Source organism: Molossus molossus, unplaced genomic scaffold (assembly GCF_014108415.1).
Source record: "Molossus molossus isolate mMolMol1 unplaced genomic scaffold, mMolMol1.p scaffold_m16_p_19, whole genome shotgun sequence".
NCBI lineage: Eukaryota > Metazoa > Chordata > Mammalia > Chiroptera > Molossidae > Molossus > Molossus molossus.
Window position 1 is genome coordinate 41,068,344 of NW_023425354.1, and position 23,116 is coordinate 41,091,459.

Here is a 23,116-nt window from a genome sequence, read left to right on the forward strand (position 1 = left end):
CGCTTTGATGTCCATGTTCATTTGTTATGCGTACATGCATATAAGTTCTGTGGTTTATCTCTTCCCACCCCCACCACCCCCTCTCCTGAGGGTTGTCTGTACCCTACTTCTATGTTTCTGGGTCTACCATATTCCTCAGACTGTTACGTTCATTATATTCCATATATAAGTGAGATCATGTGGTATTTGTCTTTTTCTTCTTGGCTTGTTTCACTTAGGATAATACTTTCCAGGTCCCTCCATGTCGTCTCAAAGGATAAGAGATCTTTCTTTCTTACAGCTGCATAGTACTCCATTGTGTATATGTACCACTGTTTTTTTATCTATTCATCTACTGATGGACATTTGGGCTGTTTCCAGATCTTAGCTATTGTAAATAGTGCTGCTATGAACATGGGGGTACATATATTCTTCCTGATTGGTGTTTCAGGCTTCTTAGGGTATATTCCTAGTAGTGGGATCACTGGGTCAAATGGAAGTTCAATTTTTAATTGTTTGAGGTAACACCATATTGTTTTCCATAGTGGCTGCACCAGTCTGCATTCCCACCAGCAGTGTACTAGAGTCCCCTTTTCTCCACGCCCTCGCCAACACTTGTTGTTTGATGATTTGTTGATGGCAGCCATTCTGACAGGTGTGAGGTGATATATCATTGTTGTTTTAATATGCATCTCTCTGATGATTAATGATGTTGAGCATTTCTTCATATGTCTCTTGGCCATTTGTATGTCCTTCCCCTGCTTCTTGAATCCAACTTAGGATCACAGAAGGTAATGGTGCCATATGACCCACTCTCCTCCACTATTGCAAACAGGGCTTTTTGTTTTATTTCCTACTGAAGACCTTTTTCCTATGCAGAGTTTTACTTGTCCAGCTTTTTCTAAAGTCATGGATTTTTATCTTTCTGCCACTCTCCTTTTGATCTCCACTATTCTTTTTTTTTTTATCCTCACCCGAGGACATTTTTTGATATTTTGTTCAGATAGAGTGGGAGGGAGAGAGAGAAAGAGAAACATCGATGTGAAAGGGACACATTGAGTGGTCGCCACCCACAGGACCCAACCAGGGCCGGCGACAAACTGCAACTGAGGTACATGCCCTTAGTGGGAACCAAACTCGGGTCTCTCCGAACCACGGGCTGATGCTCTAACCACTGAGCCAAACTAGCCAGGGCTGATCTCCACTATTCTTGAAGTCCTATGATTTAGTTTGTACATTAAAGTTTTGGATATTTACTAGTTTCTATGAAGGTAGAATCTGTATATTTATTTTTGTTTTGTTTGTCTAGGGAAGAGAAGAGTTTTGAGAAAGGAACGTTCCAGATTTACCTGCTATGTTAAACCAGGTATACACTTTCTACTTGTTTATTTTTTCTAAGGGTTTTGTCCTTGGTGATCTCTACGAAGAGATTCTTTCAGCTAACACAGGGAGGGAGGTCCAGAATGGTCATGTCACCTGTCCTTATATCTGAGAATAAAAAATGCTATTGAGGTAAATGTAGTGAGAGTTAACAAGTGTGGTGTGTCCTTGGGAGTGGGAAAGTCCTTTCCTGGACAGAGGGGACTTAGTAAAGGGTTGGGCATATAGAAAGAAGTCTATTTTTTTTTCTTTTTGAATAAATGTATTGGGAGGAGTGATTATCCCCTTGGATGTTTCCCTGCAGGAACTAATGCAGCCAAAATCTGGGGCAAATGGTACAATCATCACTGAGTTTGTCCTGCTGGGCCTGGTGGAGACACCAGAGCTGTGGCCACTTGTCTTTGTGCTCTTCCTGTTCGCCTACCTGGTCACAGTCGGGGGCAACCTCAGCATCCTGGCAGCCATCCAGGTGGAGCCCAAACCACACCTGATATACTTCTTCCTGGGGAACCTATCAGTTCTGGATGTTGGATGTATCACTGTCAATGTCCCTGCAATACTGGGTCATCTGCTGTCCCACAAGTGTACAATTTCCTGCGATGCCTGCCTCTACCAACTATTCTTCTTCTACATCTGGGTGGAATGGACTGCTTCCTGTTAACAGATGACTGGTTCCTGGCCATCTGCCGGCCCCTCACCTGTAGCACCCACATGAGCCAGATGGTCCAGTGGATATTGGTGGCTGTGTCCTGGGCCTGTTCCCTCACCAATGCACTGGCCCACACTATTGCCCTAACTACACTCCACTTCTGTGGTCCCAATGAGGTCGATCACTTCTACTGTGAGCTCCCCCAGCTCCTCCAGCTCTCTTGCTCCAGCACCCAACTCGATGAGCTGCTGCTCTTTGCTATGAGTTTCCTAATGGCGGGTGCACCTGTGGTTCTCATCATCCCCTCCTACATCCATGTGGCCGCTGCAGTGCTGCACATCCGCTCAGCGAAGGGCGGGAAGAAGGCCTTCTCCACATGCGGCTCCCATCTCACTGTGGTCTGCCTCTTCTATGGGACCGGTGTCTTCAACTACATGCGTCTGGGTTCAGAGGAGGCTTCAGACAGAATGAAGGGGTTGGGGTTTTCTTTTCTTTTTTTTTTTTTATCCTCACCGGAGAATATTTTTCCGTTTTTTTGTTCAGATAGAGCGGGAGGGAGAGAGAGGAAGAGAGAGAGAGAGAGACATCAATGTGAAGGGACACATCGAGTGGCTGCCACCCGCACGACCAACCAGAGCCGGGGACAAACTGCTACCGAGGTACGTGCCCTTAGCGGGAACCGAACCCGGGTCTCTCAGAGAGAGACATCAATGTGAAGGGACACATCGAGTGGCTGCCACCCGCACGACCAACCAGAGCCGGGGACAAACTGCTACCGAGGTACGTGCCCTTAGCGGGAACCGAACCCGGGTCTCTCTGTACCGCAGGTCGATGCTGCAACCGCTGAGCCAAACCGGCCAGGGCGAAGGGGTTGGGGGTTTTCAACACAGTTATCCACCCCATGCTGAACCCACTTATCTACAGCCTTAGAAACCCTGATGTCCAGAGTGCCCCACGGCAGGTCCTTGTGGGGAGTCGGTTGCTGACCTGAAGGTTCATGAAGTCTCTTCTCTCCTTCAATTTTTGGGTTGAGAATAATTTCCCATGAAGGCAGTAAACTGGAGAAATTGTTATGATACTGTTATAGATATAAAAATTATTATAGATACTGATGTTGGAAAACTTTTGTTATGTGTTTTTCTTGCAAAGAAACCCTATATAATTATTTCACTAATTCATACAATAAATATTTACTGAATTGTTTCTATATTCCAAACACTGTTCTAAGGCACTGGTGAACAAAATAGACAAATGTCTTTGCACTCATGCAACTCACATTCTAATGAATGAAGACAAACTAAGTGAAACAAATAAGCCTTATATATGATATAAAACACATACTGATACAGACTAAATTACATTATAGCAGCCTGAGAGTGAGAGAAAGGGACAGAGCAGTTAGCCTCTTCTCAGCTGGGAGCCAGCTCACAAAAGTCTGCTCACATCTCGGAGTGCTGTGGGAACTGGGAAGTAACGTCCAGGTGGCTCTTCCCGAGATGACCTAAAAGAGAGACAGAGCAACCCCTTTCCTGGTGGAAGGTTAACCAGCGCAATTGGCTAAAGAAGCACAAGGTTGCTTTGCTTTCCTAGTACACAGAGAGCTTCTTCTCCTTTCTGAATCCAAACAGGCAAATAGACCCAACAAAACAAAAGTAACAGCTTCTGTCCCTCCTGGGGAGAGTGCAGGCTGCATTTGGAGAGTTGGTTTTTGAGAAATGTATCAATCCTCCCAACAATAACATTTGGCTCAGCAAGTCCACTTTGTCAATTTCGCCTACGAAAACAATCAGGTAAGAGAAGGAAGACATTTATTCAGTTAAAAACCATGGGAAAAAACTGTAAGCAAGTGAATATTGAATAATGGGAAGAGTGTTCAATGAATTCTGATTATTTATTAAATTGCACACTGAAATACTGCATAGGCATTAAGCAGTAATATAGCTGAATATTGACTAACATAGATGTTATGTAAAAAATAATTTCCAAAACAATAGAATTCATTCTGAAAAATACATTATTTAACAGAGATCAAAGTTTCAAATTTAAATACAGGAAATTATTTTTGGCTTATTTTCACTTTAATATTTCTACAATAATGCACATTGTTGGTTTAAAAACAATAAAAATTAAAAACAGTAAAAATTCAGTGGTATCGCATTGTCTACAGAACATATTCCAAGCTCCCCAACAAGGCATGGGTGGCCACCCCAGCACGTCCTCTTCAGCTGCAGGGTTTGCTGCTGTGTGGCCACAGTGACACTCAGCTGGGACAGTCCTTGCACACCTCAGACTGTCTCCTGTTTGATTGCCTTTGTCCAGCTGTTTCTGCTTAATGACAACTGCACTGACTCTGGGACAGGTCCTCTGCCAAAATTTTATATTAATCTTCAACCAAAAATATTTCCTCATTGATTATTAGAGAGAGTGGACTGGAGGAGGGGAGAGAGAGAAACATTGATGGGAGAAAGTCACAGCGATTGCTTGCTTCCTACATGAGGCCACCTGGGTCAGGGATCAAACCCATAACCCTTCGGTCCAAGTGGTCCAACCCAGTGGTCCAACCACTGAGCCAAACTGGCCAGGGGGGCTATTGCATTTTTGATTAGATGATTTTTCAGTGCCTATCACTTGTTATTAACTTTTATAAATATGTTTTTTTTATTTTAGCATTTTAATTCTTAGGTTTAATTTTCTAGAAAACCTATGGCATCTGAGAACTTTAAAAAAAAATTTTTTTTTCTTTATTGATTTTAGAGAGAGAGGGAAACAGAGATAAAAACATTGATGAGAGAGAACATCGATTGGTCGCCTCCTGCACACTCTTCTCTGGGGATCAGGCCCACAACCTAGGCATGTGCCCTGACTGGGAATTAAACGGGTGACCTCTTGGTGCATGGGTCAACACTCAACCACTGAACCACACCATATGGGTAGAAATTTCTTTTTATTAACTTACTTTTTATATAAGTATAATTGATAAGCATTGTTATATTGGTTATATTAGTGTACAATATAGTGACTTGACAATTTTATACTTACAATGTGACCATCCCACTAATCTTAGAATCATCTGTCACCATGCTAACTTATCACAATATTATTGACTATATTTCCCTTCCCCTTTTTTACCCAGTCCCCAGCTCGTCCCTTCTGGTAACCACTTCTTTGGTCTCTGTTTCTATGAATCTGTTTTTGTTTTGTTTGGTATTGTCTTTAGATTCCACACGTAAGTGAAACCATATAGTATTTGTCTTTCTCTGCCTCACTTACTTCACTGAGTTTAATATCCTCTAGATCCACCCATTTGTTGCAAATGGCAATATTTAATTCTTTTATGGTTGATTAATATCCCATTGTATGTATGTACCCATCTTCTTCATCCATTCATCTTTGATGGACACCTAGGTACTTCCACACCTTGGCTATTGCACATAATGCTACAGTGAGCACAGGGAGCGCACGTCACTTCTAGGAGCTTTCCTAGTGTGAAACCACACTCGTGTGCCAGTATCACCTAATGAAGTCGACATGCTAATGTTTTATTTAGGCTTTTGCAGTTATACTTATTAATAAGTTTGTCCACAGCTTCTTTTTATATGTGCCAGTTTTGCCTACTTTTTATTATGACATCTGTTGCGTTAACTTCCATGTTGAACTTGCATTGGCTGAGTTTTAATTTCTACTGTTTGGAATTTGTTGAGTTTTCTTTAACACATTTAAGTATAAAATGTAAAGAAAGTTAAAATCACCCCAGACTCCATATTTTGGTCAAAATTGTTCCAACTGTGTTTTTTTATTAAATTGTTTTTATTCACTCCATATGCTGGGGAACATACTCTAAGTCAGTATTTTCATCATTTGTAAATGGCTGCATGCTATTGCATTTTATGATTGTACATATACATTTTAATCAATATTGTGATGATGAGCATTTGGATTTTTTCCTGTTTTTCCTATTATAGACAACGAATCAATGACTATCTTTGTACATATATTTTTGGATATATTTCTAGGTATATTCAAAGATTCACACTTTTCACTTTTATACATACAGCAGAGTGTCCTCCGGGAAGAGAGGGTCAACTCATGTTCCCCAAATGAGTGCGAACTGTCAGGTCCACGCCGCCCTGCCCTCTGACCTGTGCAACACGGGCCATGCTCACAGCACGCAGCTCTGCACAGCCAGCTGAAGACAAAGAAGATTTTAAATTAGCTCAGTACCTTAAGAAAATCACAAAATAAACTTTTTAGGGCTAAATCACAAATAGTGAGAAAGGCATCCTTTCAAGAAGCAAGAATAATAATCATAAATTATACTGACAATTATTGAAGATACTTGAGACCTAGGACTTTCTTGCTTTTTTTTATCCTCACCCAAGGATGTTTGCATTTATCCTCAAATAGAGCAAGAGAAAGAGAGGGAGGAAGAGAGAGAAAAACATTGACATGAGAGAGACACATCAAGTGGCTGCCACCCACATGACTCCCACTGGGGCCGGGGACAAATGGCAACGAGGTACATGCCCTTAGTGGGAACCGAACCCGGGACTCTCAGGTCTACTGGCTGATGCTCTAACTGCTGAGCAAAACCAGCCAGGGCCTTTCTTGCTTTTATGCTAGAAATCTTTGTGAAGGTATTGGACATGGAAGCAAACACTGAACTGCTTATATTTGGTCTTCCAGTCTTTGTGAATTTAATTTTATATTTTTTGAAAATCGTATAGAGGTATGCTACGCAATCAATTTTCAAACACATACACTGTTATTTTTGAAAAATATGGTGTTCATATTACTGAGTAATTTTCCACCCTATTACCACCAAATAGGAGAAAAATGTATAGTCAACACTGACAGTTTGTGACTTTGAAAACAAACAAAAAAAGACATGCTTTTGATCAAACAAATTCTAGTTCTAGCAATTTATTTTAAGAACATAATCCAACAAAATGCAATATATATATATGATTTTTATCAGAGCCTTGTTAATAATAATAATGTAAAAACAACATAAACATTCAACATTAAAGATTTTGTTTAAAAATTGCAGACTAGCCCTGGTCATTTAGCTCAGCATTTAGAGCGTTGGCCCGTGGACCAAAGGGTCTCGAGTTCAAGTCTGGTCAAGGGCATGTACCTTGTTTGTGGTTCATTTCTCGCCTTGTTCAGGGTCGTGGGGGAGGCAACCAATCCATGTGTCTCTTAGCCCTGATCATTTAGCTCAGCATTTAGAGCGTTGGCCCGTGGACCAAAGGGTCTCGAGTTCAAGTCTGGTCAAGGGCATGTACCTTGTTTGTGGTTCATTTCTCGCCTTGTTCAGGGTCGTGGGGGAGGCAACCAATCCATGTGTCTCTCTCACATCGATCCATGTGCCTCTCTCACATTGATGAATCTCTCTCCCTCTCTCTTCCTCCCTCCTCCCTCTCCCTCCTTCCCACTTCATATAAAGATAAATGTAAAAATATCCTCAGGTGAGGATTTTTAAAAAAATAAAAAAATTGCAGAATGGGCAAATCCATAGAGAGAGAGAGTAGACTAGATGCTGCCAGGAGCTGTGGGGAGGGAGAAATGGGGTGCAATTGGAAATGGGTATGGGGTTTCCTTGACAGTGATGAATATGTTTTAAAATTAGATTGTGATAATATTTGCACAATTCTTAGACTATATTGAAACCATTAAATTGTATACTTTAAATTGGTAAATTTTAAGTTATTGAATTACATCTCAATAAAACTAAAAAATTATGTAATCCATTAAATCAATAGAACACTCTGAAGCTATCCTAAAATAATACTGATTGTTTAAAATTTATACATGGAAAAATGTTTATAATAATTGTTAAATTACAATCACACTTTACTCTCACACACACAAAAGAAACGGAAAACCTGCAGTTTGCACTCCTTGATGCCCGGTGGTGTGACTGTGAGGAGGAAGAAGGAAACGCATCAGAAATGCTCAGCGCTGGCTGAGCCCCTCCCCCACCCAGCCAGGTGCCTGGATTCAGGGCCCCTGCTACTCCTGTGGTTGGCCAGAGGCAGGGGCAGGTAGCAGGTCTGGGGAAAGCCCCAGGCCTCTCAGGCCATCAGCCCAATTGTTTTTCTGGCCTGAAAGCAAGTGTCCCTCTCAGTTTAGTGTGCATCAGGGTCACTGAAAACTCATGAGAACAGATGTCCAGCCCTGGCCAGTTTGGCCCAGCAGTTAGAGTGTCAGTCTGGGGACTGAAGCATTGGGATTCAATTTCTGGTCAAGGGCACATACCTGAGCTGTGGGTTTGATCCCCAGCCTTGGTTGGAGCCGTGTGTGATGGCAACTAATCTAAGTGTCTCTCCCATCAATGTTCTTCTCTTGCTCTCTCCTTCCTTCCCACTTTGTCTGAATAATCAAAGGAAAAGTGTCCTTGGGTGAAGATTAACAAAAACAAACAAACAAAAAAAAAACAAATGATGTTCAGGTCCTCTTCCTTGAGATGATTCAGTAGCTCTGTTCTGAGAACCTAGTCCTTGTCAGCCATCACCGGGTGACTCTGATCCTGTAGGTTGAGTAGCACTGCTCCGAGCCTGTAAGAGCCGGTGTGCTCTGAACCCATGTGTGGTCTGATGGCCTTTGAGACACACCGCCCTCTGCAGCATGACTGGATAGAGAGGGGACAGAGTGTGGGACACATGGAAAGGCCTCCAGACTGGCCTTGGGCAGCTGGCCTTCAGTACCCAGCCCGTTGCCTCCTGGCGGCACAACCTTGAGCAGGGCCCCAACCCCAGGTGCCTGCGCAGCTCACCCAGCAGGCCTTCCAGCAGGTTTGAGAATGGCCTGCAGAGACTATAGAGACTGGCGGGCTTGGTCATTACCTTAAATACAGAGGGGTTAGAGCATATGATGACTTCTCCAAAGTTTGTGAGTGTGTTTATGTGAGTCAGAAAATGCAGAAGAGACAGAGAATGAGCCAAGACCCCCAGCCCTTACCCCTGTCTGTGCTGGGTTCAGAGCTCACTGGGTCTGCTGCCTCCACTTCCTCCTGCTCTCAGTGACACTTCAGTCAGGACCCCGGAGACCCAGCGGAGGGCTGTGGGACTCGGGCTGGGACAGGGGAAGGTAAATGAGGGGACCTGGTACCTGGATCTCTGGTCCCGTAATAAGGGAGACAGAACCTAGGTCTCTGGGTGCCCCGAGGCTGGGGGACCTGAGCGCTGATGCCTGAGCTTCAGGTTCAGGAAGGAAGTGGCGGGGTCAGGACAGCATCAGGCTGATTGATCAGTTTTCAGTTTTGGGAGAGGCCTCAGGGAAGCACTTCAAGATGGTTCCAGACATGGGTCACCACAAGGAGAAGGAAAATAATGATTGGGGAGGTGGATGGTTGCTGTTTTGATGTTTTGTTTTGTTTTTCTTGGTGGGGGGGGGGAAGAGTCAAGTAAACCATATGCCTCTATTCATGACACATTATCACCATCATTCTTTGCAAGACATCTTCCTGGTTTTATTGTCTTTTATTAGCTCTAATCTCTGTCCCCTTCCTCTCCCTCCTCATAGGTAGCAGCTCAAAATAGGCGAGTATGCTTGAAGAATTCAGGTCTTTGTGTGTCTGTGTGTTTTACATACACACAGAGTGTGGTGCTGTAGATCCCACTGGGTTTCTTACTTTCTGCATTAACACTATGTTCTTTGTGATCCATTCTCCTTGCTGGGTGGATACTCGACTCCCTGCTGCTCTTATCTTTTCCCAACCCATTGTCTCTACACACAGACTAATTTTCTTCAAGTCTAAATTGAACCCTACCTACTACTTTCCTGCTTAAAGCACTTCAAGAACTTCTTATTACAATGAGGAAAAAATGAAAACCAGCCTATGAGGTCTACTTGTCTTGCTCCTACATGTATCTACAACTTCAACCAATATCATTCTCTTTCTTCTGCTCCCAACACTTCAGCCCTGCTGGCTTTCTTTCTGTTTGCTGAATTCACAAAGCTCTTTCATCTCAGAGCCTTTGGCTCCTCCACCCCCACCCCCTTCACCCACACTCTGGGAATGGCTCTCCCTTCTCAGCCCTCAAGCCTCTCCTCAACTGGGTAAATGGGCACAACCACTTTGGAGAGACTGAGGCAATATTAGCCACCTGGGCTCAGGTTCCCTGGAGGCAGAGGGACTCATGGGAACTGGGAGAGCGGTTGACTGAGGAGCGACCTCAGAGGAAGATGGAGGTGAGCAGAGACGTGGACTCAGCACGTGACGTTCAGCCTGGTCTTGAGAGGGGATCTGGATACGGCTGTACCCGCTGAGTCTGTCCTGTTTGGAGGTAAGGAGCCAGTCTTGTCTACCCAATGCCAGTCAGTTATTGGCCACTGGGTGTCCCCTCAACCCCAGGGCAGTGCAGGGGGAGGACCTAACTACTCTGGGCAGGGAAAGGTCAGTATGAGCCATTGGCAGCCAATGTTCATAGCAGCTGGAGGTGGGTGCTGACCGGCCAGTGAAATAGCACCCACTAGTCACAGGTCCGTGTGATGGCCTCCCTCCCAGAACTCACACTTAGCAATATACGCTAGAGAATCTTCATTCATGTGCCCAAAAGCAGTGTACAAGAAAGTTTATTTTAACACTTTTTTAAAGGGTGAAAAATTAGAAATAACCAAAATGACATTCAACAGAAGAATAACCAAATTATAGTTTATGCCTGTTATTGAGGTAAAAATAATGAAGTTGGTATGTGTATCAATGTGCACATATCTCAAAACATGACTTGACTGAAAAAGCAAGTTTTAGAATACATATTAGATGATGCTGTTGAAATAAATATTTTAAATATAAAAAGCAACGCTGAAAGTGGCTGGACCATTTTGAATAAAATTGTAAAAACCTCCATAAGAACAACAAACACAGGGTTGATGATACTAATGACCTCTGGGGAAGGAAAAACTGAAATGGAATCAGGAGTTCAAACTGCCTCAACTGTCAACCTAATGTTCCATTTAAACACACACACAGGCAATGGCAACAGTTTAAGATTTAATAGTAAAATAAGTGATTATATTTTATTCTATATACTAGTCAGTATATAGTATTTGTAATATTCACACTTTTTAAAAATACATTTTTATATATTTGGGCTGGCCAGTGTGACTCCGTGGTTGGAGTATTGGCCCACACACCAAAGGATCACGGGATTGATTCCCAGGCAAGGGCATGTCCCTGGGTTGCAGATTCCATCCCTGGCCCTGGCTGGAGACCCTGCAGGGGGCAACAAACTGATGGGCCTTTCTCACATCCATGTTTGTCTCTCCTCTCTTTCCCTGTCTTCCTCATGCCCTTTGACTGCCTCTAAAAAACAGTCAGCATAATAATTATAAAGTATTCACATGGCCATGTGGACACCTAGGGAGATCCTCTTGCTACGTGCTCATAGGTGGCGTCCTGACGGCCTGTACGAGTTACACTCACCACAGTCCATGAGGTTCCATGTTCCCACATCCTCACCTCACTCTGTCCTCAGTCTCCAGTCTGGTGTTCTGATTAGTATAAAGAGCATCTCATTACTTCTCTGACTACAAGTGAGATTTAACAGCTCTTCATACCTTGCTCACAATATGGGTTTTCCTTTATGAAATTCTCTTCATATGTACTCTACCTATTGTTGTTCTAGGTTTTTTTCCTGTTTTTATTTGAGCAACGTTTCTAGCAAACTATTGATATTAAACCCAGATATTTAAAGAGATAGCTGTAAGTTGTTTTTTAATCATAATCTGAGGATATTTTTCATTTATCTTCAGATAGAGTGAGAGGGAGGGAGGGAGAGAGAGGAACATCGACTGGTGCAGCTCATTAGTCTGTGAGCTGACGCTCCAACCACTGAGCCAAACCAACCAGGGCTGGTGTGTTAGTTTTGAGATAAAACTTCTATAATCATCTGTGCACAGGTTTCTGAGTGAACATAGCTATTCTATTTCTCAGGCATAAATGTTCAAGAGTGCCGTTGCTGGGTTGCATGGTAGTTGCATGTTTGGTTTTATAAGAAACAACCAAACTGCTTTCCCAAGTGGCTGTAATATTTTACATCCCAGAAGACATGCAGCACAGACACACTAACCCACAGATGTTCACATCCTCACTCCACACTGTGTGTCCTCAAACTGCACTCAGAGCTGCAGGGTTGGTGGGTTAGAGGCTCTCTGCTCAGGGCTCAGGGGCCTTGAGGGACGGGCCCTCAGGGACAAACCAGAGGCCCTGGTCTGATCTCAGAGCCGCCCCTCCCTCTGCAGCACAGACTCCCTGGACTCCGTTCCCCACTGGGCAGGGCCACTCACCTCGGCGCAGCTCACTGCATGTTAAGGAAGATCAAGGGACCCAGACAGTGTTTGGAAAGAGGAAACAGGTCAGACGTGGAGAGGTTCCTTCTGTCTGTGAATCTCACCTCCTCTCTGGCATGCATATTGTGTTTTTTAAATTATATTCTTGTGGTGACATTGATTAATAGACTCCAACTGTACAAGTCTATGTTACATCATCTGCATGTTGCATTGTGTGCCCTCCACCCAAAGTCACGTCTTCTTCTCACAACATATATTTGACCTCTTTGCCCTTTACTGTCCTCCAGCCCCCTTCCCTCTGCAAACCACCACACTGCTGTCTGTGTCTATGAGTTTTTGTTGTTTGTTTCTCTTCTTTGTTCATTTCTTGTTCTCAGTTTTATATCCCACATGTAAGTGAAATCATATGTTCCTAACTTTCTCTTCTAACATTATTATGGAAAACAGTAGGGAGGCTCTTGAAAGTATTATGGATAGAGTTACCAAATGACCCAGCAATCCCTGTTCTATCTACTCGAAACAATTCATAACATTTATTTGCAAATATATTATTCATGGTGGCCCAGACATGGACACAACCAGTGTCCTTTGCAAGGTGACTGGATAAAGATGATGTGGTTCATGTACATAATGGAAGGCTACTCAGCCATAAGAACCATGGAAATACACCCTTTGCGACAACATGGATGTAGTCGGAGACTGTCTGGTGCAGATGTTTGCTCACCCAGGAATGTGAAGTTCATTTTGTTTTTTAAATCCTCACCTGAGAAATATTTTTCCATATATATTCAGGTAGAATGGGAGGGAGAGACAGGTACATCGTTGTGAGAGAGGCACATCAACTCATTGCCTCCAGCATGACCCAGACCAGGGCTGGGGACCAAACTGCAACTGAGTTATGTGCCCTTGACCAGAATCAAACACAAGGTTCTCTTTTCTGTGGGTCACACTCTAACCACTGAACCAGATCAGCCAGTGCTGATGTAGATTTTTTTAAAAGTCTCTAACTGACTTGGAGGAAACCAGGCAGACTGGACCGTGGGGGGAGGCGCGTGGCAGTGACGCGGGAGAGCGCCCTGGTCTGTGGGTGCCCCCCAGGGAAGCAGCACTGGAGGAAGGCTGAGTGTGTCTTCTGCCCAGATTGCTGTGCTCAGAGCCACCGGTAAGTCTGCTGACTGGAGCTGGAATCGGGCATCACTTGGAGCCAAAGCCCTCACATAGCAGAGAAGAAAACTGAGGCCCAGCCAGGGGCATGACTTGCCCCAGGTCACACAGCAGGTGGCTCGTGTGAGCTCTGGGTTTGTCTGAGGTTGATGGGAATGAGCTCCCTGACCTGGACTCAGTCTGGTCCCCCTGCCTCCCCCTGAGGGTGGCACTCAGGAGGTCTGAGATCACAGCATCTGCTCTCAGCCTCCTACAGAGGTGACTCGGGGCTAGTTCAGGGGAACCAGTGAAAGCCGTCCTTGTACCGTCTGTCCCATCATCATAGGAAACAGAGGAAAGCCCATCAGACAGGGTGGTCCTGGTGAGCACCAAAGAGTCAAGGCAGCCTCTCCCCCTCTTGTGGGTCAGATGACACCCATGTGATGAGAAGACATGGGCAAGAGGATCTTGGAGAACTCTCTTCAGCATGGACAAGAACACCAGAGTTACCATCTCCAGGACAGACACAAGACTGGACCAAGAATGATTCTCCCGTCTTCAGGTTCCAGGTTCCATGGTCCACCATGCTGGTGCCCTGTCAACTGGTTCTGATCCAGTTCCTCCAGGAGCACAAATCAGTCCTCAGGCAGCAAAGTCCTTTTCCAGTCACCTCCATCCATCTCCCAGGAGCCAGCACGTGAGGACGTCCGCAGAATGTGGTTCCTGAGATGAGGTGTCTGGTGGAGCCCAGGAAGGGCCAGGGACATTTTCCAAAATAAACATCAGGGAGGGTGAACTGCATGGGAGTGTCTGGAAAAGGGAAGTGGGGGTACAAAGGAGAGACCTGGGATCACTTGTAGATGTGGTTGAGCATCTGGAACCAACAGTGCCTTAAGGTGTCACATGACTTGGTCACCATTCCTCAGGACTGATGCAAATAGATTTGTCCTGTAGGAATTCTCTCTCTCTTTCTCCTTCCCTTCTCTCCTTTGCTTCATTCTCCTTGGTTCTCTAGGAGGCCTGTGCGTGGTGCAGAAAGGAGGGTACTCAAATGTTCTGATACTTAACTCTCAGCATGCTTAGATTTCCATTTTAAGTGTTGGAGGTCATGACCAGAGTCAGCCAAGGATCTGAGGACAGTTGACTTGATTTGACACAGTGTAACCCTTGTACAAGTGCATTTGTATTCTGGCCATGTGGACTGCCCAGCGCCCAAATGATTGGTTCCCCATCTTTATAAGCTCATGTCAGGAAAAGCTGAAGACACGCATTGTAAGATGTGGGCTTCACATCCTCTTCCCAGGCACCCATTGGCTGGCCAAAGACGTAACCCAGATATCCTGCTAAGACTCTAGGCCAATGAGATATCGCCATCAGGGCTGAGACTTCATCTGGATGCCCGGCCACCACAGTTGCCTGTAGTGTAGCTGGTTTGAAGTGTTAGTAGGTTCAGGGACACTCAGACACACAGGGCCAGGGCCTGAATATTTTCAAACTGTTGTGTGTGCCACCTGGTTTCCTAATTGTGACATTTAAAAGTTGTATTTGGAAGGTAAATCAGTGCAGGGTAAAGAAATCAACTTTTCTTGTAAGGAGAGGGTCAGTCCAGATTTGCATGTTTCTGTTTTTTTAAACCAGGTTAAATCCTGGCATGAGCCAGTATTATTTTAAAAAGTGGGTAAAAGTGAGTGTTCCCAGATTGGGTTGGAGGAAAGAGAGCAATAAAATAAAGTCTGGTTTGCAACCTTGGTTACCTCAGCAGTGAATCTCGGCTGGGTGCTGTCTGTCCACAGGGTCAGTGCTGTGGGTGATTTGATGCAAACCCATCCTTGAACTTCGTAATTTGCATGAAACACCAAAAATGTGCAAAGAGCTCTCCAGCCCTGGAAATTGACATTTGATGTGTAGTGTCACTGTGATGGCTCCAAGCTCAGTGACATAAGAGGGTGGTGGTGACACATTAGCTTTCTGAACCTGAGGACCAGCCCCACCCCCATTATTGCCCTCAGCTGCTTTACTATGACTTCCCCTTTCTTGCTCTAACACACCCAGCCCTTTGCTGCTCCGGCCTGAGACTGGTTGTCCTCACTGAATGGTGCGTGGGATGTACCCAGGCTCACAGGGTGTGTGTGTCTCCTCATCACAAGTGGGCCTGTCTCCCAGCTCTTTAAATGGGGTTTTCTGGCTGTCCCTCTGAGTCTGTGTGTAACAGAGACAGTCAGTGTCTGTCTGACCTGAGAAAGCTGCCAGCCTCTCACAATGTCTTTGAAGGGTGAGCAGTTTTCTGATGCAAATCCTGGAGTTGTCTCTGGTACTAACAGTTAATTTTTTGAGAAACCTGATTCTGGATGTTTTAAATTCCAACAGTCTTTTACAAAAAATTTTATCTTCACCCGACTACATTTTTCCATTTTTTGTTCAGATAAAGTGGGAGGAAGAAAGAGAAAGAAACATCGACATGAAAAAGACACATCGAGTGGCTGCAACCCGCACGACCAACCAGGCCGGGGCCAAACTGCAACCGAGGTACGTGCCCTTAGCAGGAACTGAACCCGGGTCTCTCTGGACTGCAGGCTGATGCTCTAACCTCTGAGCCAAACCAGCCAGGGCAAAATCCCAGTAGTCTTTAACATCATGTGGTATTTTCATGAGTATCCAGCATATTTGCTATTTCCTCAAAATGAACCCAGTTCCCAGACATACTATATTTTCCTAATACCTCCACCAGAGAAAATGATGGCAAAGAAGTAAGAACTGGCTGCTCAGTTTATTGTTTCTTCCAGCTTTGCCCTAAACCTTCCCAGGAAGGGTTTATGCAGTTACATTGGACTAATCAAAGCATCGTCTGCAAGGTTTATTTTGTTGTTGTTGTTAAGCCACATCCAGTGAAATTTTTTTCATTGATATTTTTAGAGAGAGTGGATGGTTGGTAGGGGGAGAGAGAGAGAAACATTGACATGATTTGCTGCCTCTGGCAAGACCAAACCAGGGCCGGCTCTGGAACCGCAAACGAGGTATGTGCCCTTAACTGGAATCGGACTAGTAACTCTTTGGTCCAGAAGCTGATGCCCCAATGCTGAGCCAAACCAGCCAGGGCCATGGAGGTTATTTATTTTTTTCATCTGTAAAGTGAGCATAATAATCATATCTACCTCATAGGTGTTTTGTGAGAATTAAATGGACATGTATAGACCACAGTAGAGCTCAGTAGAGGTGAGCTCCCTCCTGTGCTCTATTCCCTCCTCTCCTGAAAGACTAGCACTGTCAGCATTTCAGATGTGCACATCAGTCTTCATCCCGGGTGACGGGGAAAAGTTACCTCAGAGGTTCTCAAACTTTAAGTTGCAGTAGAATTACTTTGAGTACTTTAAATGCAAATTCCCACGTCCCAAATCCCACGCACTGAATCATGACCTTTGCAGAAGATGCTGGGAACCTGCATTTTATCACGTGCCCCCTACGATTCAAATGGAGGTGATTCACCAGCCACAGAACCATCGTCTTATGTGTTCCTCACAGGAAATGCCATGAGCCGTGTACTTCCTTCCTGTGGACATGAACCTAGAATGAGTTTCCTCTGCTTCATATTTTTAATTCATTAATTAATGTGTCCCCCCTCCCCCCACTGCCCTGTGAGCTCACTAGTGTTTGGGTTTTATCTCCATTTTCAATGCCAACGACATGGCCCAAACATAGAAAATACTTAAGTTGTTTATTGAATAAATACATGACAAAGATTTTATCGACCCCCCCCCCCAACAAAAGGTTCTATATGCTATGAGTTTAGTTTCATAAAAAATCCCCCAGAGGTAAATCCATGGAGACAGACAGAGAGGAGGGACTGTCGGGCTGAGCAGGGAGGAGGAGGAATGACTGAGACCAGGTCCCGGTGTGTGTGGATGATGATGCTCTGGAACTAGAGAGTGGTTGTGATGTGACTGATAGTCGCTAAATGTTGTGCATGCGCTTAGTGCTGCTGGAACGTACACTTGGAAAAGTAATACAGTTCAATTTGATTTTATTTAAATTGAATTTATTTGCATAGCATTTTATTATATTTTTTAAAAAATACATTTTATTGTAACTAAATAGTATGACAAAAATATGGTATGATATAATTCAGGCCCCTTTCTCCCCCCTGTCAGACTGAAATATCTGGGCAACCACAAGCGGATGGTGCTGGGGCCTCTTGGCCAGTTGGCAGCTGGGCCCTGGGCTGGGTTGAGTGGCCTCCGTGTTCTGCTCAGGACGCCCCCAGTGAGAGACTGGCTCTTGACCTCTGGCTGCTCAGCTCTGAGACTGGGCACACACCAAAGCTGGCCCTCGGAGGAAACTGAGTCCTGGCTTCCAGGAAGGACAGATGCCAAAGGCAAGAACCCTTCTCGCTGGCAGAGTTGGAGGTTCCTGAAGCCAAAACACACCTCCTACAATTCTCCAGCAGAACACTGTGTACTGACCTCCCACTTGCCGAAGTGTTCTGGTTAATGAGCAGAGTAGTTGGGGGCTCCCAGTGGGGGTCACCCCATCACTTTCCAGGATGTGAGCACATTCGCACTTAAAGACGTTTTCTCTTTGTGTTCCAGGGTCTGTGTCTGTAGGAAACTGAAGTGTTAACAGAAGAGCAGCTGGGCCCTCCTGGGCTCGGCCACGGCAGGGCGAGAAGGTGGACGTGGGGTTTCAGAAGAGGCAGACGGGGAAGTGCTGGACGTGGGAGGACCACTGGGCGTCCAGCTGGAGGGACTGCACGTCCTTCCACTCCACGCCGTCGATACGGACGCGCTGCACGTTCTGCTGGTGCTGGGCCGTGCAGACCAGGCGCTGATGCCCTCGATGCACTGGCTTTGGGCCTCCACATCCTACTCCTAAGTATTCTTGGTTAAAACAATCACATTTTCATCCTTGTTCTTGGTGACCACAGTCATTGACACCAACATGCTAGGCGTGGCTTTGGCCTCACCGCTGCTGGGCAGGCTGCTGACCTGGAGAGACTGGAAGGTGCCCTTGAGCATGTTGGTGGCAGTAGGCAGGTCTTTGTCCTCTGCATCTCTCTCCTTGTCTGTGGGCTGAGCTTTCGTCCAGTAATATATCTGCAGCTCCATTGGCTGGGTGCAGACGCCCTGGCTGGGGGAGGAATTCCCACTCACGACGGGGAGGAGGACGGGCTGTGAGAGGCCTCCTTGGCGGCTGGAGATGTGGACGGCAGGGTGGACGAAAGCACACTGGAGCACGAGGGGGCCGCGTCACCTGAGTCTCCTGAGGTGGCCGAGGACGGTTCCACTGTTTCCACCTTCACCAGCCCCAGGAAGGGAATGAACCTCTGTGAGGACTGCTCATCGGGGCTCTTCTGCTTGTAGGTGAGCTTGGCTTGAGCGATGGGCAGCTGGAGGACACAGCTGGCCCCCACGAGTTACCGTGTGACTGTGACGCGATGTCATGCTTGTCCTGCTCATCCTGCTCGGTGCTCTGAGCCTCCAGCTTGGTGAACAGGTCCCGCCAAGCCCGGTTCGGGAAGAAGTTGTTGTCGTGGTAATCCACGAGCACAGGTACCTGGGCACGAGGTGGGACCCCAGCGGGATGACCTGGAAGCACATGTAGGCCTGCAGCTCGGGCATCTTGGGGGACAGCTGCTCCACGTAGAGCCGCAGCACGGCGCTCAGGTAGTGCTGTGCCCCCACCACCGTGATCTTCACCGGAATCCTGGGCCGAGCATAGCGCTGGCTGTATCTCTCCATCTGCGACACGATGGTGCTGCAGGCCGCCTGGAGGTCAGCCTCGGAGCAGGTGCCCACCACGGGCAGATTTTGCTGCTGCAGGACATCCCACAGGAACTGCCCCTGCCAGTCGGAGGTGTTGATGAAGATGACGTGGTCAGGCAGCTGGTCATAGTGGTACAGAATGTCCTTTAACTGATCAGACACAATCTTCCTAGGAACCTGCAGCTGGCGCTGTGGGTCTGGGCAGCTCTCATTGTTCAGGCTATTGGACAGCTTGTTCTGTGGCCATGCCTGCTGTTCCACCTTGAGGGACCTGCTCTGGTCCCCGTGGTCGGCCTGCTTCCCCTTGGACTTGATGAAGGGACTGATGGGAGACTCGGCCTTGCTGATGAGTCTGCTAACCAGCCGCATTTCTGTGAAATGTCCTCGGTAAAGATTTCTGCCTTCTGGCTGTCCTCAGGCTGTGCCCGCTGCTCCCTGGGAGTGGGCGTGCTGTGGGCAGCTGAGTCAGAGAAAATGTCGCTGAGCTGCTTGCCTCCCAGGACCCACACCTTCTCGGGCATGTGGGTGGGGCTTGGAGGCTCCAGGCACTGTGGATGCTCCCGATCCCCATCTGCAAGCTGGGGTGTGACCATTGTTTTAAGTATTGCCTGAGCTTGAGCTCATTTGTGCTCAGGATGTCCTCATTCTTCATGGGCGTCTAGGGTGGCTGCGTGTGAAAATCTGGGTCAGAAAAACTGTCGCTCGACTGCTTGCCTCCCGGGGACCACATCTTCTCAGGCACATTGGTCAGACTCGAAGTCTCCTTCTTGGTCTGGACATTATGGATGCTGCCAATCTCTCTGCAAGCTGGAGTGTGACTAGTGTTCTAAGTATGGCCTCAGCTTAGGTTTTCTTGGGATGCTGTTATCATACTCTATGTCTGGGCCATTGTTGCTGGGATCCTCCAGGGTGACATTCACAAGGTTCAGGTCCTCCATGTTGTGGATGCTCCACAGGGTCCCGCTCTGAATACAGGACCTCCTCGGACCCTGAACCTGCCCGGTAGCCGCACATCTTACTGTGTGAAGTTTAGTTGTTTGGTCATTGATGGAGTTTTGACTATGGATTGCTACTGCTTCTTCGACCTTCCCAAGTAAAAGTCATCCTCTTCAATGTCTAGCCCATGTGCGGCATTGTTCCTGTCCTCCTGCCCAGAGTGGAAGCTCTCATTCTCCTCCTCGTACTTATCTGTGGCCTTGGCGATGGGGCCAGCCTGCATGGCACAGTCCTCATGTTCAGTGGGCTGGCTGGTCAGGGAGAAGATCCAGATCTCGGCCACCTTGGGGCTGGTGTCCTTGAGGCTGCCGCAGAGGCTCAACACCTGGCCTCCCTCGAGGGGTCGCCGCATCACCTCGGCCATGTTGATGGTACCTGTGACCAGCATTGTGCAGGCAACCATCCTGTAGCCCAACCGTCTTAAAGTGCTCTCTGCGCGGCAACATGATTTCGAGGTTGTTACCTTCTCCCTTCAGGAAGTGGGGGTATAGCAGGGAAAATGTCAGCATCGGGTCAGTATCCACATGTCCACTGGAAAAAAGCATAATTTTGTGGGACCTAAGAACACGCTTGGAGCCCTGCATCTTGATGGCAATTACCCCTGACCGCAGCTCATGCCCAAGTTCCTTGCCGACCACCAGCCTCTTCAGGGTCAGTGTGCACAACATGGGCACGCAGGTGGGGCAGGAGACGTCCACCCCCAGTCAGGGAACTGGTCCACGGGCACTGGCCTGCTGAGTGCGGCAGGTGCACCGGCCAGGCTTCCAGTCGGTGATGACCCCTCAGACGCCTGCACCATATAAGTCTCATTTCTACTCAGCAGCATTGATCTTTCCTCTGGGGTGGGACAGAGGAGGAGGGTCATGCCGTCACAGGCATCCCATGAACGGTGGTGGATGGTCACTGCAGCTCAGACCAGAAACCCGAGCACTCAGTGACTGGTGGCAAGAGGTGGACATGAGTGATGGACGAGGGAACAGGTTCTTGGCAGGAAAAGCAGAATTGGAGTGAGGACTGAGGAATCACTTTACTATCTCAGGCCATTTTTTTAGCAGAGGGCGGACAGCACCTCCCTGTATGAACAGTGTCTCCCCTGGGATTTCTGACTACACATCCCATTGTAAGATGAGAACACAGAGGCTCTTTTTGGGGTGGGAGTGTTCAGGATATTAGGACACGTGGGGTGTTCAGGGCAGCACCGTTGAAATGGCAAAAGAAGGGGATCTCATCCAGGTCTCGCCATAGTGAAAGATGGATCGCCATGGTAACCGGTCCCCCTCCTGGTATGTTGTGCATCTCAGGGATGTTCCAGCTTTAGATCTGCAGGGCCCATGGGGATGTGGTCTTTGAAAGGTCTGAGCCGGCGGGAGATCACACCCACAACACAAGGATAATGTAGAGCAAAACAGCTTTATTGCATATGCCTGGGTGCAGGCAGGCTGAGCCAAGAAGGACCAGCCTAGAATTAGGATTGGGGTGTCAGTTATATACCCTAATTTTAGCTTCTGGCACTTCCTGCAAATGTACTTTATCTGGCCCATTGTCCACCTTGCAGTAGGGCTGGTTTGGTATCTCATCCAGCATCTGCTGGGTTATCCATTGCCTTGCGGACAATCCAGATAAACCTGATTTATACTCAATAGAAGGTTGAGCAAAGGTCATGCAAGCAACACAATTTCCACAGTTTCTGCCTTTTGCAAACTTTTACCTTTACCCTTCAAAACATTACTAACCTTTACATTCCCACCTTATAAGGATGATAAAGAAGGAAAAGGGGCAAAATCTCTCTTTGTCTACTTCCTACAGGTGTGGGGTCATCATGGGCTCCTGAAAAGAATTTGTTAGATAACTTCTTGGGGAAAGGGACTATAGGGTCCTTTTACCTGTGCTCGAACAAATTGTCTAGCTGTCTGGTTGAGTAAAATTTGCAGTTGATTTTGTGCAAACTTAGTAATCAGGCACAAGAGGCAGGGTCCGAAAAGCAATAATAAGGCAAATACAAGTGGCCCCATGAAGGGGAAGCCAGGTGTTTAGGCAAGGCTGCTTTTAGACTTGACCAGGCAGATTGAGCTCGGTGATACTGACTACACTCCTTTAACCACTGGGCACTGCCTAGAATTTGTTGTGTCCTCCCCTTGACCTGTCCAGTTGAATTAACGTAGAAGCAATAAGAGGTATTTGCTGTCATGAATACCTCCCTTCTCTGGCTAGTCAATGATCTAGTCAATGCCATTATCTATTACCATGCAGGCAGGAGTGTTCAGGGATTTTGAAAGAAGGTTGAAATTTTTACCCTTATCAGTACCTATATTTGCCATGGTGGCGGTTATGTTTGTGCTGTTATGGTTTATACGTGGCTCCTCCCAGGAGGCTCGCAGTGGTGATTGCAGCTATGACTCCTGCTACGAGGCCTCTGGCTTCACGTTTTGTCCTATGATGGCTTCTGGGATCAGGGCTTGATGAGGTTGAATTAGGAGTGAAGGAAGGGATTAAAGTATTGGCTGGGGTGACATATCCTACTGGCTATTAATCACCCTGTTTTTCTGGGTTTAGGCATTGAATAGCAATTCCTCTCTTGGGGTCAGAAATATTTAGTTCACCAAAAAACATCATTCCTGCTGGTAGGAATGCAGTCTGGTCATATGTGGGCCGAGGGAGGTATTTGAAGGCCCGCAGTGAGGCTCGAATGATGAGACCATGATAGAGGGAGGTGAGGGCTAGTGCCAAGTCAGAACTGCAGCCTGGACAGTGACTGATTTCCCTGGTATGACTCCTTTGGTATTGCATCAAGTCCCTCTGAGCTTGCACATATCAACTCCCATTGCAGGGCTTAGACACATAATGAATAGTTAGATTGCAGGTGCCTCTTGTAAGGTTATAGTGAGAGAGATCATACATGGTGCCCGGTTTCACAGTCTGT

The 23,116-nt window shown here is 46.5% G+C and overlaps 1 protein-coding gene and 1 pseudogene across 1 annotated transcript; one reads left to right on the forward strand and one right to left on the reverse strand.

The window, feature by feature from the left end:
• Nucleotides 1-1,657: 1,657 nt before the first annotated feature.
• On the forward strand, nt 1,658-2,999 carry LOC118634582 (olfactory receptor 3A2-like). Its single transcript, XM_036269212.1, is given in 3 exon segments — nt 1,658-1,988; nt 1,991-2,483; nt 2,870-2,999. Coding segments are annotated over 3 exon segments (942 nt in total). The 5' UTR covers nt 1,658-1,669.
• An 11,295-nt stretch (nt 3,000-14,294) lies between these two features.
• LOC118634868 lies at nt 14,295-21,061 on the reverse strand (annotated as a pseudogene).
• Nucleotides 21,062-23,116: the final 2,055 nt, after the last annotated feature.